The sequence below is a fragment of the Diplotaxodon limnothrissa genome, linkage group LG18 (genome assembly GCF_057381915.1).
Source record: "Diplotaxodon limnothrissa isolate DT_005_m linkage group LG18, D_limnothrissa_male_GT1.1, whole genome shotgun sequence".
Lineage (NCBI taxonomy): Eukaryota > Metazoa > Chordata > Actinopteri > Cichliformes > Cichlidae > Diplotaxodon > Diplotaxodon limnothrissa.
The window spans coordinates 5,794,975-5,815,027 of record NC_140613.1 but is presented as its reverse complement, the minus strand read 5'-3'; the positions used below and the strand labels follow the sequence as shown (position 1 = coordinate 5,815,027).

General features: G+C 40.0%; 1 protein-coding gene across 1 annotated transcript in view; it reads right to left on the bottom strand.

Moving 5' to 3' along the window:
• Positions 1-20,053, bottom strand: part of esyt2a (extended synaptotagmin-like protein 2a) — a 50,715-nt gene that overhangs the window by 13,651 nt on the left and 17,011 nt on the right. The window contains exons 3-8 of the mRNA XM_085378028.1: positions 19,570-19,611; positions 17,412-17,546; positions 16,908-16,984; positions 16,280-16,352; positions 13,445-13,534; positions 3,658-3,713 (exon numbers count right to left, since the gene is read on the bottom strand). Coding sequence (XP_085234154.1) covers positions 3,658-3,713; positions 13,445-13,534; positions 16,280-16,352; positions 16,908-16,984; positions 17,412-17,546; positions 19,570-19,611 — 473 coding nt within the window. The remainder of the gene's footprint in view (positions 1-3,657; positions 3,714-13,444; positions 13,535-16,279; positions 16,353-16,907; positions 16,985-17,411; positions 17,547-19,569; positions 19,612-20,053) is intronic.

Below are 20,053 nucleotides of genomic sequence, written 5' to 3'. Positions count from 1 at the left end.
TGGAGGAATCATGTTCTTATTGAATTTCTGAATAGTAAAAGTTCAATCACCTCCTCTGTATTAAGCCAAAATGATCTCTATTTGACAGCAAACTAAATACTGTGTATGGATCATCCTTTGATATTTGACCTCTTTCCTCTAGGTGGCAGCAGCATCCTGTGTAAGGAACAGCATCGGCTGCTTTCAGAAGGGATGACTTAATCCTCTGGAGCAGCTGATTCTGGGTCAGCTTTACTCTGGGATTTCACATCAGCGCAAACTTGATTTTAGTGTCGACGCGCTGATTCCTGAGCTGCTTGCTTAACTACATAACTGTCTCCAGATGAGATTAAGTGGTGCAATTCTGCTGCCAGGCCCATGCTTAAAGACTCAATGAAGTTTCAACACATCCCATCAACCCTATAAAAGGAGCTCGGTTTGGTAATAGACTGAATGTTGTGTGTGTGTGTGTGTGTGTGTGTGTGTGTGTGTGTGTGTGTGTGTGTGTGTGTGTGTGTGTGTATGTGTGGCATTAATGCTGCTATTCAAAAAGGAAGCAGCTAGGGGTGACCTCAGGTTTTCCTACTGTTTCGGGGCTAAATGCAAATACTCAGTGAGGAAATATGAGCGCCCTCACGCACAGGAAGAGGTGGGTGGGGCTATCGCAGGTCTGTAGCTCAATCACCACACACACACACACACACACACGTGCACACACAAAAGTGCACAAACACACACACACTTTCTTTGAACTTGCTGAACAAGGATAGTTACATTTCACAGGGTGGAGTTATTTGGAAACCACAGTGTTTCTCTGCTGACAACAAATAGTAAACCACCAGCCAGCAGCAACATGCCAATGAAGGCGTAACAACACAGCTAGCAGTGTGCTAACAGCAGGCAGGGCAGGGAGCTGTGGCTCTAAAAAGGGTTTTAAATGAAGCGAACTTCAAGAACTTAAAAGTCAGTGGGGAAAAAAAAAACCCACACTGGTGCAGACTGACATCCCAACAACAACTGGATGGACTTTTATAAAGACTGGGCTCTCTGAAGCACACTTTGATGCACTCTCACACTGTGTGACAAAAAAATTGCTGCACCACTATCAAATCATCAAGAGCATAAAGGCTCCTAACAGCCCTTTATATACACTTTACTGTACACTTATGTTTAATAGCACAGTGATGTTAAAAGGCAACACCATCGGACAAGAGCAAGAACCTGGAAGCCGAACTAAACAGAAGATGCTTTAAACGCCATCTAGCAAACACACCACAATGTTAGCGCGAGACAATTAGAGCTCGGGTCTTAGGATCTGGGCTTGACTTTGCTGTCTGTTTCTCTGCCAACACTACGTGGTTTTATATTTGTTGCCTTCACAAGTCAAAAAAGTCAAAATAACTCTTCATGCCGTTTTCGTAAAAGTGGTTTAAGCGCCACGAGAGCCTCGTGTAAGCCTGGTTAAATACTAACCTGAAGTGGTTAATAACCTGCATCACTGATCACTGTTATTAGTGTTAGACTGAGGTTAATGTAATAAGCTGTCAGCTCACATTTGTACAAACATGAAGCATGTTCATGTGCCTTTGCTTTCAGCTCTCTCCACTGCTGCAAAAGGTAAAAGCACAAACCGCAGGAAGCTCACAGGCTGTAAAATTCATTAACATAAACCTTGTTAACATTTAGGACGATTATTCTCTTGTAAAAAATACAAATTGGTAGTTAAAATAAGAAGAAGTTTTGACAATTACTTTCATCTAAGGTTACACACGTCTGTGAATTCAATTTCAGCTAAAGGCAAAACAAACCAGAAAAAGTCAATAATGACAAAGTTTGTTGTTACATTTTGACTTTAAGGGGGAAATAAAATAAAAATCCTCTAATGCATCAGAGACACTTTTCACATAAAGTTTCATCACGTATCATCGACTTTGGCAGACGAGTTAAAGCAACAACTTGAAGGTCTTCTCTGAAGTTAAGTTATTGTAGGCATAAAAGACAAGCATAAAATGAAGCACATGTAGTGATAAAGATTTCAGTGTCTTTTTCTGCTGAACATCTATTTCACTCAACTAAGGGAACAAATGACCACACAGCTGGATCTGGCAAACACATTTGCTCCCTTTAAAATGGAATAAAAGACCTAAAGCTTAGAAACCAAAGACTTCTCTGTGTCCCTAAAGATGCAAAAAAGAATTCCTGTCTGGAAAATCTTCCCACAAATCCAACCAACATCCCATCTCTGTCTGTGGCAGGTCTCCTTTCATAATAACACAGCTAAAAATATCAACACTTAGAGGAAAATGAATGGTTATAATCCATTCTGCGATCCTGCTTTTAACGTAATAGTTTGAGCATCAGAGCCCGAGAGCCTGCTCGGGCTGCGTGTCTCTTTAACGTGATTCCGAGTGATCAGCATGTTTGAGCTTCCAAAACTGTAACGTGGTGAAACTCATCGAAAGTGAGATATTTTCTGATTTAAAATTAAGTGATCCTAGTTCAGCCAGACTTTGATGTTGTGTCTGTTTTCAGCTCATACTTCCAGGCAGCTGGGAAAAGAGAAATCATGAATCTTGAATGAATACTAAATAAAAGATTATGTGTTACAAGACTTTTCATTTCCCATAAAAAAGCAGTTTGCTTTGAATTGCCCAAATTACACTTCTAATTTGTGCCTTTTCCCCCCACAGTTTTGCAAAATAAGAGTTTTCACAGCTATTTTAATAAACAATCCAACTCTAAAGGAACTAATAGCTGATTCAGGGTCTGATTTCTCCTGTTTTTGTGTTAAACACTAATATTTTGCAGTTGCTGCAGCTGGAAGCAAGCTGAAATCTTTGCGTCATGTCCAGGTCAATTAATATTTCCATGAGCTCAGCAGAATAAGGAAAATATTCTTGAACGGAAACCAAAAAGGAAAACAAGTCTTCTCACAAAACACAGCAGTGAAAAGCAACTGGGTTTTATTAAAGGTGGGTAAGCCATCTCTCTGCCTCTCACTACAGATTAGACGCTCTCGGCTCCCACAGCATCCAACTTTAACTCACAGACTCTTAAATCATCTCAAATAACGTGCCCAGCAATTCTCACAATATGTCATAATAATGCACATCTGGTTTTTATGTTAGACGAGGAATTAAAGTTTACACGGCATTAAAACAGGAATGAAACATTTATCATGCTCAACAACTTCCGCGGCAGCATGTGAGCTACACAAAACACTCTGGAATCATGGTGGGTGACAACGCCCCCACCAGGAAGAGAACGGTAGGTGCGTGTTTGCGTGCTTGTGCATGAGAGACAGAATAGTTCCAGTATAACACAGTTTAGGTGAAACAAATAGCCTCAAACATCCAGTGACACTATTACGATGCCTCAGTGGGACAGCAGTCATTGCTCTGTGATTCATCGCTGCGTGTGACAGTCATTGCTTTTGAAAAAATTCAATCAGAAGACCGAACTTCTCTATATGACTTTAGCCATCTTGCTCTCCCATAACAAACCCTTCCCTGCAGTGTGGGGATGCCAGTCTCTCCAGTTTATTGGAACTGAACTGAACTTATAGAATGTCTCCTGCTTTCGTAATGCAAATAACTGTCAATCCAGCCTGTAACACTGCATGACACCCTCAAAAATCACACCGATTTTATTTATAAATAATTATCCGCAGGTACTTACTTGACACCAGGAATGTCCAACATATTTGTGAGCCCAGTCCAATTGATGTCCAGCAACTGAAAAACAGACAAATACTACAATTTAGACTTAGATTTATTAACAAGAAAATTAGAAGATGAGAAAACAAAGCAAAAGGCCATTTGGTGTTTTCAAAACCTCAATGCTTCCTGATGAAAATGTGACGACACAGAAAGATAGAACATGTTTAGACTGGGTTTTTGAAGGTTTCAGAGTTCGGCAAGTCTAAGAATTTTCAGGAAATATGATTAAAAATTCCCTCTGCACTCACGCTTTATAGTGCTTAAAAAAGCTTTTTGTGCCATACTAAATGTGAACATTTTAATAAAAATTAAAAAATGTGAATGAGTCAATACCCAAATATAATCTCAGCAAAACCACAGATTTATTCTTTTTTCTCCAAATAATAAACCAGACAATTTTCAACTATATGACAGTTCTTAACGGTATACTTTTGTTTTTCATTTCATACAGATGTTGAAGCCAGATGTTGAAATCATGTGCTTCCACAGTGCAGTAGATAACTCTTGATAGGTTGCTAGTTTGACTGCAGCTGGAGAAACATATCCCCCTTAGGGGGGTCAGATCAGGACGGGCATCTGGTGTAAAACTGCCAAATCAAATGTGTGACAAGGGAGCAGCCCAAAGCAGCTCGATGTAGATGCTGAAACAATAAAGAGTCTCTCTGAGATCTTCTCCTCAAAGACGGGAACGGCCAAGGAGCCGAGCTCTAAATTCAGTCGATATAATCGATACGGATGCTTCCCGTGTGAACGCACACAGCACTGACTGCAGGCATTACTTTATGCTAACAAATAATTAGCTGCAAGACATTAAGTCTACATTATAAGAGCTAATAAAAGAGATCAATGTCATCATAACATTTGACAAACTCCTGACAAACAGCGAACTTCCTCTTACTCATTACCACAAAACAAACAGTCAAGCCGTTTTAATTCCCTGTGTTTCTGCTTTTTAGTTTTTCCAACAGTCAGGAAAGAACAATAAATAAATTGTGTAGTAAAATGTCACTTGCTGTAAATGTCCTTGGAACATGTTGCACTTTTTGAATGTGTATTACTGCTAATGTCACAGTTACCAGTCATTTCTATCTAGAAAATGATACGAACACAGGTAGCATCTGGACAACAGGAAGTTCAAGCAGTGTGTTTAAATTTAGACAAGATCATATATGTCAGCTGTTAGCCTAACATGGTGTTTGTATACTAGCGTGTGTATGCTAGCATGTGTGTGTGTGTTTTTCTATGATGGGGGATAAAAATGTATGAAAGCTTCAGATGAATCAGACTAACTGTACAGAACAGTAATCACATTATTTACACTATGAAACTTTCTTATCTTACTCAAGATAATCTGGTAAGTATGAGCCGGTCAGCTGCACAGAAACAACAGAGCCAATAATGCAAACAGAAACTTTATTGAAGGCACTGCTATTTAATGTGTTTTTATGACACAGCAGGTTGCCAGCATGCTCCCTTGATGCAAGCGGCAACATGTTCCCGTCGTACAGCAACTGATTCCACAAAAGAGTCGCAAAGGGCGTTAGCCAGGACTCTCATATTCAGAAAGAGAGCTCAACCTGGATTTCTAACCCAGTTATGAGGCTTTTGTACTGGAACTTTAACTGGGTTTCTTGAATAACCAGATAACAAGGAGAAGTAATTAACCACTTTGATTCTAACCCCACATTCCTGACACGCCCAAGTAAAGTAGTATGAAGCCAGTGGTAGTACTTGTGTGTGTGCACTCACTCGCCTGCTTATTCATGTAATGATCTAATCCTCAAATCATGCAGCAGGTCATACAAGTCAGCGTTAGTCAGAAAGATTGAAATAAATCTGTTGCTATGCTATGATGGTTGGTTTGAGTTGAGGGTGTCAAGATATAATTACTAATGAAAACCTCGATAAAAAGGAAAAGGTCCTCTCACTGCAACATCAGACGTCAAGATGGATGGAATAAAAGAGCAGAAGATACGTTAGAGTTTAACCCGTCATCCAAGAAAATCCATCTAAGGCTGCAGCGAGCGCAGGCTTACCACAACTGGACAGCCCAAGACTCGACAGGTAGAGGTGGAGCAGCTGTGATGGAAATACTTGATGACACACTTTGGTCTCTTTAATACCAGATAATGATTTGGATGCGATACCCTACAAAAAAATTTATGCCAACACTTTGAATCATTAAGGCCAAAATTGTTTGCCGTCTACCACCAGGAGGACTCTGATCCAACCATCATGAAAAAAAATACAAACAGTAAATGAATCCATGAATTTACAACTGCTGTGCTTTAAAATGTATCTGTGTAACGCTTTCAATTAAAATGGAATAAACAGATAAAATGACATAAAGGAGACCTGAACAGGTGGATCATGAGTTTCTTCTTAAAGGTATCAACAGTGTCTGAACAAGTCCGACAGATGCAAGTTCAACAACTCGGACCCACAACCTCCAAAGCAAGCCTCTTTTAGTTCTTAGTCTGGACCTGGGTACCACAAACAAACATTGATCAGCTGACCTCAGAGACCTAGCAGTTACAAAATCCCATCGCACACGTGGAACTGAATCCAGGCACATCATTTGGAAACCACTGATCTAGAAACCTGATTTTTCAGAGAGTAACAAGGACCAGTCTCTGTCCTCAGTTTTTCGGGACGACAATCAGCTCACTGATAGTTAGTGTTCACTATCACACGACTGCACTGCATTGCACAGACTCTTATTAGGAAATCATTACATGCTACTTTTAACAAAAGCAATAATATTTTAGTGTCAGGGGAGAAGAGTGCGTCTGCAGGAGTGGGTCAGTATCTGTGAGATAAGGAAACTGTGAAGACGATTATAAAAGAGGATTCAAATGTGAAATGTTGGCTAACATCATTACATCAGAAGCAGACTGAGTAGCAATGAGGGAAAACTGACGTGAGAAACTGGCAAAGTTCTAGCACAGAGTAAGATATATGTACACATAACAGGAAATGAGTCATAATAAAAGCAACAAAACTACGCTTTACAAACGTAAAACTGATTTAAACAATAAATGGATAAAAATCAAATTATACACCTAATAAGACTTCAAAGGTGTGCGTCTTTTCTTCTTTTCAGAGTCATTACCATAAGAGACAAATGATTAACAGCAACGCATGTCTTTCTGTGGCCTAGTTAGCTCTATGTAGAACATGGTGGACCACAACAATGCTCTGCCAGGCTGGCACAGGAAGAGCATCGAAGCAGCTGGGGGATTTCAAAGAACACATTAGAAATGAATGAAATCACAAAAAAAGAGCAAAAGATTCAGAAGTGTTTTTTTATTTTATTTTGAAAAGCAAAGTATAAACACAGTCTGCAAACATGCAAAACTGCTCTCTGCACTGGCTGAGGAGGTTATTTCATTAGAATTCATTTTCACACCACAACTGATTTGAGTGTCATCCAACTGCTATTTGTGGGTTTCTATGCAGGCATCAGGCTGTAGGTTTCACTCTGAGTGAAACCTACAGCGTAGTGTAGGTGTAAGGTTACTCGTTTATCGTTTTTTTATGAATGCACAAAATCTGGACTGAATACTGAAATGCTTTCATTTGTTTCTGCGCATCTGCAGTTTAAAGGTGTTTCATGCTTGATGTGCTATCCATGTGTTTAGCGTGTTTGCAGAAATTTATGTTGACTACAGTCGATTCCCATTGGCTTCTCCCTTCATCTCTCTCTCTCTCTCTTTTCTTTGCTATTTTGGCCTCGACACCCATCGAACAGGTTGTTTTGCATTAATATCATCAGTTGCCATAGACTCAATAAAAAGTATCTTCATTACATCGGCCTCCTTTCTGCTCCACTCCACATGAACAGTGGAAGTATTTTCAGTTTCTCTGAGTGAAACTGAAAATAGAGAAAAAGAAACTTGTGCTACCATAAATGTCAGCAATGCAGAGACTCACACCAACATAAAATAAATTTGAAAAAATTGTTTTTATTTATATAGCACCTTTCTAGACAGAGTCACAAAGTGATGAACATAAGATAAAAAAATAATAAAAGGTAAAACAGACAATACAAAACAGGCACAAATTTTATGAAAAACAGTTTTAAAAAGGTGAGTTTTGAGTTGTTTTTTTAAAACAACTACTGAGTCCACAGTTCTTACGGTTCCACAGTCTCGGGGCCACAGTGGCAAAAGCTCTGTCACCCTTAGTTCTCATCTTAGTCTGTTTTATAGCAAGTAAGCCCTGATCAGATGACCTCAGGGACCTGCTGGGGACATCGGGCTGTATCAGATCAGAGATGTAGGCTGGTGCCAGTCCGTGCACAGCTCTGTAAGTCAAGACCAGGAACTTCAAATGGACTCCAAATTCAACAGGAAGCCAGTGTAGCTGAGATAGCAATGGTGTCACATGTGAACACTTAGAGGATTTTGTCAAAAGCCTAGCTGCAGCGTTTTGCACAACCCGCAGACGATCCAGAGAACCTTTGCTTAGACGCATAAACAAAGAGTTACAATAGTCCAAGCGTGAGGAAATAAATGCATGTACAGCAATCTCCAGTTCAGAGATAAAACAGGGCTTAGCTTAGCCACATTCCTTAAATGATAAAAACAAGACCGAACCAGAGAATTCACGTGCCCGTCCAATGTAAGAGTCGAGTCAAAAGTGACACCTAAATCCCTGATAGAGGATTTAACGGTGATGTAGATATGAGGAGAACCACTCTAAGGCAGTTCCAGATACACCAACCCAATGTTTAAGACTTTCAAGGAGGATGTGGTGGAAACAGTGTCAAAAGCCAATGTGAGGTCCACAGACAGAGAAAAAAAAATTAGCACAAATAATTCAAGTGAATTCAAATTATATGTTTTCTTTATTGCATTTATCATGTTCTAATTGTTTTTTGTTCACTGCTATTCAGTAAATATAGTTGTTGAAAGCATTTCTGTGTTTACTTTTCATTTTAAACAAGTTAAATCTGATTACAGATGACCTAATCTCCACTCTGGGTACACCCTGCACAGGTCAGATTGGGCAGGTGGAACGAATTTATAGATGGATGATTACAGACAGACACAGCATTACAGAGACAGGAAATATTCCCCTCCTCTTCTTTAAAATGAGAAATACAGCTTATTGTTCTCACACTGGTTTCGGATCAGATACTTTATGTTGACAAACACCCAAAACCACGGTATCAGCTTCGGACTGAAAAAGTAAACGTTTCTTCAGGTTTCTTCAGTGAGGTGTTTGTGTGAAGTGTGAGAAAGAGCTGCCCTTACTTTCATCTGATCGTAAGATGGTGTCTTACTAACCACAACTTACTGTGTGGACACTGCTAAGCTGTTATTTCGGGTATAGAAAAAAAAGAAGATGAAGAATACAGCGTCACTCAGTTTCAGGCGGCATCACTCACTACTAAGGTTGGGCGATTGGACGAATATATCCACTATTGATGACAGGCTGAGCCTTTCGACGATTGTTTTAAAGGGTGATTTATTTATTTATTTGCCAATGAGTAAGTTTGCTAATAATGCTGGTTGAAGCTAAGAGAGGCAATCAATGGAAAAAATTAATAGTGCTGTTTTAATGGCACCCACTTCCAGCTGCGAACCAATGCACCCTCCTCAGACTGCACCCAAATGCAGCAGCAATACATGCACTCAAACTCATAACAGAAAGAAAGAAAGGCAGTTCAGAAAAGAACAAAAAGATTTTATTTAAATACAAAAACCACAATGGTGGGGAGGGAAACAAAGAGAAACTGGTTTCCTTTTTCCACTACAACCGTGTTTACAGCCTGTTCCAGTGTTTCTGTGTCTTACACACTCGACCAAACAACAAATACAAAATTAAACAAAAAGTAAGTTAAAAATCAAAATGTCTCTTCCAGTGAACATAAAAGATAAATCTCTGAGGTAATGCTGAGTCTTTTTTGCAATTTGGCGCATGTCAATTAGATAAATAAAGAATCCAAAAGTAGCTATTTTAATACTGAAACAAACAAAAAAGAAGGTAAAATATTCCCTTCAAACAAAACGTTTAAATTCTAAACATGCAAGTCCGTCCGTGCATGATTGCATTGCTCCGCCCATCAAAAAGTCTGTGCCTGCGCTAAAATACCGCCCATCCTCGGTTATTGGACCATTTTTGAATTATTAAACGTCGCCCACTACCCACACTTTATAGCACATTTACATTCTCTTAGCAGAGAAACAAATCAGCGATTTATCCTTGTGCTCAACAGAGCCCAGTACTGTAAATCTGATTCATTCAAAGTAAAAACGTCTGCTGGCTGCTGTAGAAGCAAACCGTTCATAGCAGATAAATAGAAATACTGCCGGGTATCATGATTTATGACTTCACCGAAACCACCACAATCTTTTGTCCTGTTATGTCAGGACAGCCAAAGTCAGAGTGGCTGCTATTTAAAACTGCTGTGTCAAAGCGCTGCGTCACTCGAGGACCTGTTTGGATGGTTTGACCGATCTACATGTGTAAAACATGTAAAACCAGCCCTTAGAGTTACGCTGGACAGGTCTGATGTCACTTTGGACAGCATGTGGCTCAGGCAAAAACATCACTTAAATATAACTGTAGCCGTCAAACGCACTCCCACTCCTGTTCTCACCATATTCACATGTGACGGATGACCTTTTTTGGCTTGATTTACCGATGCTGACCGACGTCCATATAATATCCCACAATAGTACATTTTTACATTTTAAAGTTTACAACTTCTCTACACTTTCTTTGTCGTTTGGTTGGGTTTAGGCATTCAGTAATGTTGCTGTAGCTACTATGAAGTGCATGCTAAATGATATGTTACAGTTACTGTATTCGTTGTTACAGTTACTGAAATGTCTGCTGCACTTTTAAGCTGGCGAGCAGTTCCTGGAAGTTTTATATTTATGTTTCATTGCAATAAAAGAAAAAAAAAAATTATACAAAGAAAACTGATCAATTCTGTTAATAACCTTCCCTTGGAAGCCAGTTTCAATCAAGTTATATTAAAATATGTTTTCTGTTATAAAACAATTACTTTATACAACTGCAGTCAACCTGCTCACAATGTCAGATGCTAAATCTGTGACAATACTAATAAAGTCTGCTTTATTATCTGAACATTGATGATGTTTTGGATGTTTCTATTATGCATATATATTGACCTGATAATACAACACTGGATAAAAGTGGTGCACCGACTAATGCACAAACCCTGCCCTGTGCAGCGTCGTGCGATGAATACAAACATTTAAACCGACACGAAGCCTCAAACTTGCCCCTGATGAAATCAAAGGCACGAGACACACCAGAATAAACCAAAACAAAGAGGTGGCTGGTGGTTGATACTAACTGACACCAATGCTCAGTTTCCTGATTAGCCGCATTGTCAGAACACAGCTGTCACGCCTGGAGCCAAGCAACCTGTCACAACGCAACTGTGGCACACAGGGAGGAACGGGAAGGAGAAACAACAACAGTGAAGAAATATCAGCAACGTCACGCTCGGTGTGACGAGTTGGTTTATTTGTGGCAGTACAGCAGCAGGTAACCGTCAGTGTGAGGGTTGTTATCGACCAGGTGTAATGATAACACCAATATACCATCTATAGCTGTGGAAGCAATGCTGCTAGTCTGAGTCTGGAAGCACAACTGACAGACATTTTTAACAAGCCAAGAAAGTTCTTTGCTGCTACTACTCAGCGGTTTAACTAACGATTCCAGGAAATACATATTAATTAAAGGTATTTATTGCAATTTTCTGATTCGCAACAAAGCAACAGAAATCTACCCTATGACACGAGGCACCGGCCAATCACGGGCCTTTATTAGATGTCTTTCAAATGTAGACAAATCTGTCAGAATCTGTGAAGATTTATTTATAAAATCTGCCATTAATATGAACTTACTTAATATTTTGCTATATCAAAAAACAGGATTATGGGAAAAAAAAACAACAAAAAACTCCCGGGCTGCCTCACTTTTAGTTCGGGTCAAAATTAACAATCAATCATTGCGTTACATGCGCAGATGCAAACCTGTGCTTCAGGTGAGCGGTGCCTGAGACAGAGAGAGAAGAGAAAACCTGCACAGTGGGCGGGATTTTCAGATTCTCTCATTATTTCTTTCATATTTTCATTGTTAATGATTATTACAGGTGGGAAATATTTCCTCCTAAATTTTAACTATTGGTGAAACTTGAAACCCACCACACGCTGGAGGAAACCATTTTTCTACTGTCGACATCTGCTAATCAAAGCAGCATGCATATAGCTAGCTTGTAGAAAAACAATAGTTCTTACACAGAACAGCTTATTTGAATAATCAGGTCACTATTTCTTGGAAAGAGACACAGCTGTTGAGGATTTGTTTTTGTTTTTTCCTCGTTAAATACAATTGTTGCACCACATTAGTGAATGTCATCAAGCTCCATGATCATCAAAAGAGGGCAGGCGTCATCTCTGGAACTGGGCAATTTATAGCAAAATAATCAATGAGGATAAACGACACTACAGAGCAGAGGACAAATTTGGCGAGTGATCTGTTGTTTTGACTTACAAAACTGCACTGTGTAAATTCACACGTTACACATTACTACACTCATTACATCCGGAAGTACAATACAACTCAATCAGGAAGGATTTTTAAAACATCCTGAAAAGGAAAATGATTAAAATGCCTTAAGAGGTGAAAAGCTTCCTGACAGACAGGATCTGACCTTATATGCTTGAAGTGAACACTGCGTATCAGTGTTTGGCTCCTTGCCCTAGGACATCTCTATAGTAAATTATTAGAAAAGCCAGTTTCTAAGTTGAAGTCCTACAAATACATTTTACAAGAGACAACGCTGATGTCACAATGTCATAATAAATGTGTCAGCAGTCGCTCCTTTTTTGTTAGATCCTTTGTGGTAAAAGATTAGAAGAGGGACCCTGTCAGGGCACTTCACACATATGCAGATGACATAAATGATCTGACAGACTTGAACAGTCTTATTCTAATTCTGCACAAAAACATCTATGAAAATCAAAAATTTGATTTCATTTTCTGGCCTCATCTGAAACTCTTTATTGTTTGATGTATGTTCCATGTCAGCAAAGATCTGCCTGAGCTCTCCACACCTTGTTTGACAGCAGAGAGAGATAAAATCACTTGTAACCACCCTGACTTCTTCCTGGTTCACATCTGAACCACAAGCTTCAGCGTTTAGTTCAAAACTCCACAAAAGCCTCCTCCTACTAATTCCAGACTGAAGATGTATGTTTATTGAGACAGGGGCAATTTCACATTTCTATTTGAAGATTATGATAGCAAATATTTTTCCTCTGAGTGCCACCATCAAAGACTGAATCTAGAAGAGGGACCGTGTTGAAGCACAGGAAGGAAGGCAGCAGTCAAAGAGAAGGAATGCACTGATAAAGGAGGGCTTGAGTTAGGCTGCCTTCAAGAAGACTGAAGAGAAAAGCGCTGTGGTAGGTGGCAGAGTGCACAGTACCAGCAGGACCACCATCAGGCAAAGAAAACCAATAAGATCTCAGTGATAACAGCTGGTGCTGGTATGCTAGAACTCTGCAAGTTATTAGCTCAAAGTTTGCGTGTGCTTTCATGTAAAAAGCTTGATATTTCCCTTTTTTGCAATGCAGATCAAGGCGCAACGAAAACAAAGCATTTGGGGACTCGTTAATGTAAAAATCTGACCAGGAAACATAATGGAAACAACAAAACCTGAAAGCATTTTAGAGGCTGCCAAAAGTTAAAGTACTCACAGGTTTCTTGAGGAAAAAGACAGAAAGGGCTCCGATCAGAGGGATGTCCCCCAGCAGCGGCTCCATCACCACTCTCATCACTCCATGAAGCTGAACAGAGAAAAAGAAAGAAACATCACAAATGAGTCTTTTGTTTTTTAGCCTGTGATGACCCCCAGGTCTAGGTTACATCGATGAGCCCTAAAACATGATTCTGTTGATCTACAAAGTCCAGCTTAGGTGAATGGATGGGTGGGATAATAAGTCACAGGATTGTCAGTCAGGAGACTGTCTTTCTTCTCCTGTTTGTGTTTTGCATTCAATTTGACTTTTTTTCCCCCACTCACAGCCCACAATCCATCACAGGTTGCTGTAATGTTTAAAGTAGAGAGAAAGTGATGTTTTCTTGTTACCGTTTTGCTGCATTACGAGAAATAATGACCAAAATCCACCAGCAACAATGAATATTGTGTGAGGACCCATTAGTTTGAGTAGAATCGGATCAATACTGTGGTAAAAATGCACAGTGAACACAAATTGGGCAACGACCCATTAAGAGACAAATTTGATTAAATTCTGACAATTCTTGTTGAACGAGCAGCAATTATTTCAGACTGTGAGTCAAAAATCTGTAAAATACTGAGGAATAATGTCTCTATATAGTTTTTTTTTACCATATATACAGAGTCTATTCAGATTTCTGTTGTGTTCATCCGCGAGGCGTGGGTGGTGGTTGGGTGTATGTAATGTTATCCACACAGAACAGTGGAACAGCAGCTCAAAATACACGGTTGGTGAAAGAGGGAAAAAGAACCAGCGAGTTTATTTCCCACTTCCTGCAAGAACACAAAATATAACTAGATCGGCTGTACTAACAGACTCACATATACTGTAATCATTAAGCCTACTGTAATCCTAATTTTGAGGCCCTGAGAATGAAGAAAGTCTGCAACACAAACTTCACAGTTAAGTGAATGTTTCTCTATTTTGGATGCAGGTTTCTCAGAGGCTGCAGTGACTCAAACCTCAGACATGCAGACTGGCCGTCTGTAGCACCAAATTTGGTTGTAGCTTGCTCTGAGTAATCAAATACCAGCATTTTACACATCGAAACGGACGTGCAGCGGAAAGACTGCAGATAGCCTCTTGTTTATACCACTTTCCGTCCTGCAGCTCATTTCTCCCTGAAGGAGGATGCTTTAGAAGTCATGTGCAGCTGATAATGCTCCATCAGAGGCCCGCTGGGACGAAGAAGATACCTTTTTAAATAAAAGATGTGACAGCAAAAAAGAAAAGAAAAAAATAAGTCGACAGCCAGCGAGTGGAGGAGAGTAAACCCGAATGACTCATGAAGCATGATAAGCTCCCAGTTCACATCTTCTCCATTTAAACTACTTATATCTTCAGCAGCCTATGAAACGCTGACACACCGTCGGGGACTGAAGCTCTACAATCTGAGCCAAACACAAAAGGAAAACATCGACTGGGCTTCGTACACGTAGCCATTTCTCTCTGTAAATCTTTGGGTCTTCTCTCCCACTCTGATCTCTGGTCAGCAAATATGGTCTGATCCTGTGCCAACAGCTGAGTGGATAACGTCTCGTTATCAGTTCTGTGTAAACACATGATGCAATTAACTTTCTCCGCAGAGGTCAGTACTTAATGTAGAAGTCACCGCTGGGGTACAGTGTGTGTTTTTAAGTTTTTCATTCATTTGTTTTTTTTAGAAACTGTTACTACTTCTGCTACCACTAGGACTATTTCAAGGATCAAACTTGAATAACAACTTTATGTCCATTAAATCAGCCACTTTATTTATTAGGGAGAATTTCCAGACATTCATTTGTTCCTGGCACCTAAAATTTACTATGTAAAAAAAAAATAAAAATTCTAAGGCTCTGAGACTCCAGAAATCCACAGTGAGAACCATTAACCACAAATGGACAAAACACAGAACAGTGGTGAACCTTCCCAGGAACGGCCATCTGCCCAAAGTTACTGGATGAGTCGTCATTGGACTCCAAGGGAACGGTGATGACTCATGCAGGAGGTCTTAATAAAATAAATAACATCACTGATTTCCTGTCTCAGTTTTTGCACTTTCAGTTTTCAGACTATTGAATTAATGGACTTGTAGTTTTGGGTACAGCAGTGTGGAGGTTAGCACTGTCACCTTACACCACGGAGTTTAAATCCACCAGCCTTTCTTTGTGGAATTTGCACGTTCTCCCCGTGTCCGCATGAGTTCGCTCCGGGTATTCTGGCATTCTTTTCACAGTCCAAAGACACGCATGTTAGGGTCACTGGTTATAGTAAACAGGCTGTAGGTGTGACTGTTTGTTGATCATCTACACTGGTTATCTATACTCCTACTGGGCCCTGAACTGGAAAAGCAGAAGATGGAGGGACTCGTTGTTTGGGGTGATCGTGGCTCAAGAGTTGGGAGTTCGCCTTGTAATCGGAAGGTTGCTGGTTCGAGCCCCGGCTTGGACAGTCTTGGCCGTTGTGTCCTTGGGCAAGACACTTCACCCGTTGCCTACTGGTGGTGGTCAGAGGGTCCGGTGGCGCCAGTGTCCGGCAGCCTCGCCTCTGTCAGTGCGCCCCAGGGTGGCTGTGGCTACAATGTAGCTTGCCATCACCAGTGTGTGAATGTGTGTGTGAATGGGTGGATGACTGGATATGTAAAGCGCTTTGGGGTCCTTAGGGACTAGTAAAGCGCTATATAAATACAGGCCATTTACCATTTGTAGCAGAAAGTGTTGTGACAACGGACTTTGTATTTTTCATGTCTTTATATGGGATAAATAGCCATACAACTACTGACCTTAACATGTTGCATCTATCTTGGATTCGTACCTGTATACTTTTGATTCCAGCCCTGCAGTAGTACTTTTTGATGTCCACGTCAATTTCTGTATTCCCGACAAAACTGAAAGGAAGGGCGAGAAGAACGTAGAAGGGGATTCATGTGTGTATTCATATGAAGATAAAAATAAAAAACTCATCATGCATTTATTCAGATTTTAAAGGACAAGTTTACACACAAACCGATGAGAGTGCTGTACCTCCACCATCCAAATCTATTTGACTAATTTGACGGTGACTTAATCTACATTTGATGTGTCAGTGAGCATTTCTGCATGGGCTCAAAAAACGAGTGCGTGGAAATGTTCCAATCAGGTAATACAACTGACAATTATTACCAATTATGATCCTGAGAAAAAGGAAGCGCACAAAATGAGCACTTTAATAAACATTTACTGAAGTAACGAGTTTTCTCTGTGTGACAACAAACTAAACCACTTGAGTTTAAAAACTCATCAACTGATTCAGACCAAATTAAACAAACTATAGGTTTTAAACGACAGCCTGACGCTAAGATTTGTACATAAGAAGTCATAATTTGAAAGAAACAAGTGCAATTAAGATTACATCACTGGCAAAGTCAAGTAAATTCAACAATGAATGAATCTGAGCGGTCTACCTGATCTGCAGGTCCATGATAACCTGCCTCTTGTCCACATTTTCTGTGTAAACTTTCACTCCATTCACTCTCAGCGGCTGCAGAAAAAAAACAGAGGACATGACAAAACGGAAATCAGACCTGCAGTAAAAGCTTTATTTAATGTTTACTAGCTCTGCATAATTCTACGTGTGAGGTAAATCTGGGTGCGTGGCGAAGAAACTTTCCAGTTCTGATTAAATCAGTTCATGCGAGTCAACGAAGGAGTCACAAATAGAAACATGCGATAAAAGATCTGAACACGTACACTGTGACAGATGGTGCTGCCTAAAACGTCCATGACACTAATTCTCCAGGATTTCCCACAAAGCTAACATCTAAAAATAAAAGTGTTATTCTACAGGCAATAAAAGCCTATAAAACAAAGTGCTAGCTGGTGTATTAGTACGAATAACCCAGATTACAGAAGTGTCCTGCCATGGCCTTTTGGAGTGCATTCACAACACTGTGTTCTTATCTTGTCACCTTGTCGCCCATGTCAATCTTGGTGAAGCAGAAGGTGCTGAGATGAGGGTTGGCGCCCTTCACAGCCGGCTCGATGGTCTCTCTGAACAGCTTCTCCACAAACTGGCAGATAAACGGCCACATCTGCTTCACCGTCTGAGGAAGGGAAAAGAGAAAAATCATGTGGGAGAAAGAATTAGACAGATACAAGACATCCAAATCCCACAGCCCAAAATCCTTCAGCCCACAGCCTGAAGTCAGTCACTGAGCACTGATGCATGCAGCTGCTGGACAAGCCTCATGTTTTACAGCAGACCTGGTGAAAAACAATTACCTGGCATCTCTCTGCAAACGCTTGTGTGTTTGTTGCACTATACCAATTTAGTTCAAATGACAAACAATGCATAGATCGGTGTACTTTAAACTGTCACTGTGTTTGTCATACTTTAGATTGTCTATACTTACTACTGCAATTGAGAAGCTGTTACCAAGACTCCTGTGTTTCTGTAACTACATGTGCAGCTATTTGCACCATTTGTGCCCAATCTGAAATCCCCCTGACGGGCAATAAAACGTATTGCTTCACATTACATCATATTACATCACACTGTATAATATTATACCCTCACAGCCATTGCAGGTAAACATCAATCAAAAATATGTCTTACAGCTGTATTTCTTATCATCAGTGTTGTGTTACCAACACCTTTGCCAAACAAGGTCATTTTTATAGTCCACGGGATAAAAGAAACCACCCTGCAATTACTCTCAGCTGCTCCTTCACCTGACCTTCAGTTGCTGCTGCTGACGCATTAAAATAATATCACCTCGCAAAAATTCCTTGTGCAATCACAGCGAGAGAAATAATGCACTCAAACTTTGCACGACACTTCTAATTATTACGAGCATTTTGAGTCCAAGTGTAACCGAGTCTCCTGTCACATAACAAAACACACTGAATATGTCAGCATTAATAAGCATACACACTAACGTTACGGATGCCTTAAGAAGTTACCAGATTGTTGCTTTAACATCCATTCACTAAGCCACACTCAGAAATTTCACTACCACAGAAATGACTGAGTCATATTATGAGTGCAAACTTCCCTGTAAAATCCTCTAAAAGTGTAAAAATGCTCTGTGCCCTTAGGTGAACACTATGAACTGCTATAAACCGTCCTTTGATTACAGTGACCAGGAGCATTAAAGGTTCACAGAGGTCTGATGTTATGGCAGGTGAAGTTCTGCTCATTATGACCTATTTGATCCAGATGAAGAAGCAATGAACTGAGCGATATCTGTTGGCAGCGGACGACATGACTTTTCAGGCTTCTGTACAGGAGCACGCTCCTCACTTCTGTGTTTGGGTGCGAAAAATGTAAAATCATCTAATCTGCCTGAGCTGAGCAACGCAGCTACATGTCAAAATCCTAATCTGAGGGAAATGAGGGAGTAATTATCCATCACATACATTCACTGGTGACCATCACATTTAATAAATGAAGTGACATTTACAGTACATTTACTAAATAAATGAAGGTCTTTGTAAGAAATTATTTTTTTTATATCCTAATTTAACATTTATTGAAACATTTAGCAATACTTTAGAAGACATTTGAATCCAATAAAGAGTAAGCCACCAAAGCCCTGGCTGTCCCTCACTCCATCCTCCTATGAAAGGGCCCATCTGTATGGTGATAATCAGAACTATTGATTGCCATGTTACAGGTAAGTTATGGCCATTTCTTTGCTTTAGAGGAGAATACCTCTGTTTTTTATTTGCCTTTCAAATGATTTTCTGTGTTCCCATAAACAGATGTTAAAAAGATATTTTCCTGCTCATCTTCATCCATTACCTTTTTACTGGAAGGACCTGTACACATTTACAGTAAGTGGTGCTCTTCTGATGTTAAGACTCACTCTCTCTCCCTCTCTAGTTCACTTTGCATCTCTCTCCTTCACGCTCTCCCCACCTCCGTGTCTCTCTCTGGGGAGGTGGAAGCACTGGGTCAGGGTCTCTCAGAGCTCCAGATTCAGATCCTATTTATAAACCCTGCCTGTCTGCCTCTGCTAGCTAGCAGACTACTGTTGAGGATGTAAGGCGGTGTGCGAGTAGGTGTCTAAGCACAAAAATTAATTTAAATATAATATAAAGAAAAAAAGAAAGAGGTGTATATACCTTATTCAGCCATTCCACTCTTTCCACATCTGGATAATGGACCTGGAATAGAAGATGGAAATGTATCAGTTAAAAACACGATTTACATTTATTTAAACAGCTCTAATGGAAAGGTCATGCTTTTCTTTAGGCGTGCCCTCATTTGTGTCTCCTCTCCGTTTCTTGACATTACTATAGAGGACGCATTGTTTCTATACTTCTGGTTCACAAACTACATCACAACTACTGTAATCTGTGGCATGAATTTACAGGCTCTTACATTAGGCTGCAAGGTAGAAAACAAAGCAATGAAACTGTAAAAAATAACCTGTAAAAAAATACATATTACATGCTGCTGGTCAAAGGTCAACGAGGAGATAAACAGTAAGGAGTTCAAAGGTCAGGCCACAAAAAAATTACAGGAAATGCTTCAGTCTGTTTAGTAACTATGAAGCATACTGTAGCACTCCTGTTTGTCAGCTTATGAAGTAGAGGTGGGGGGAAA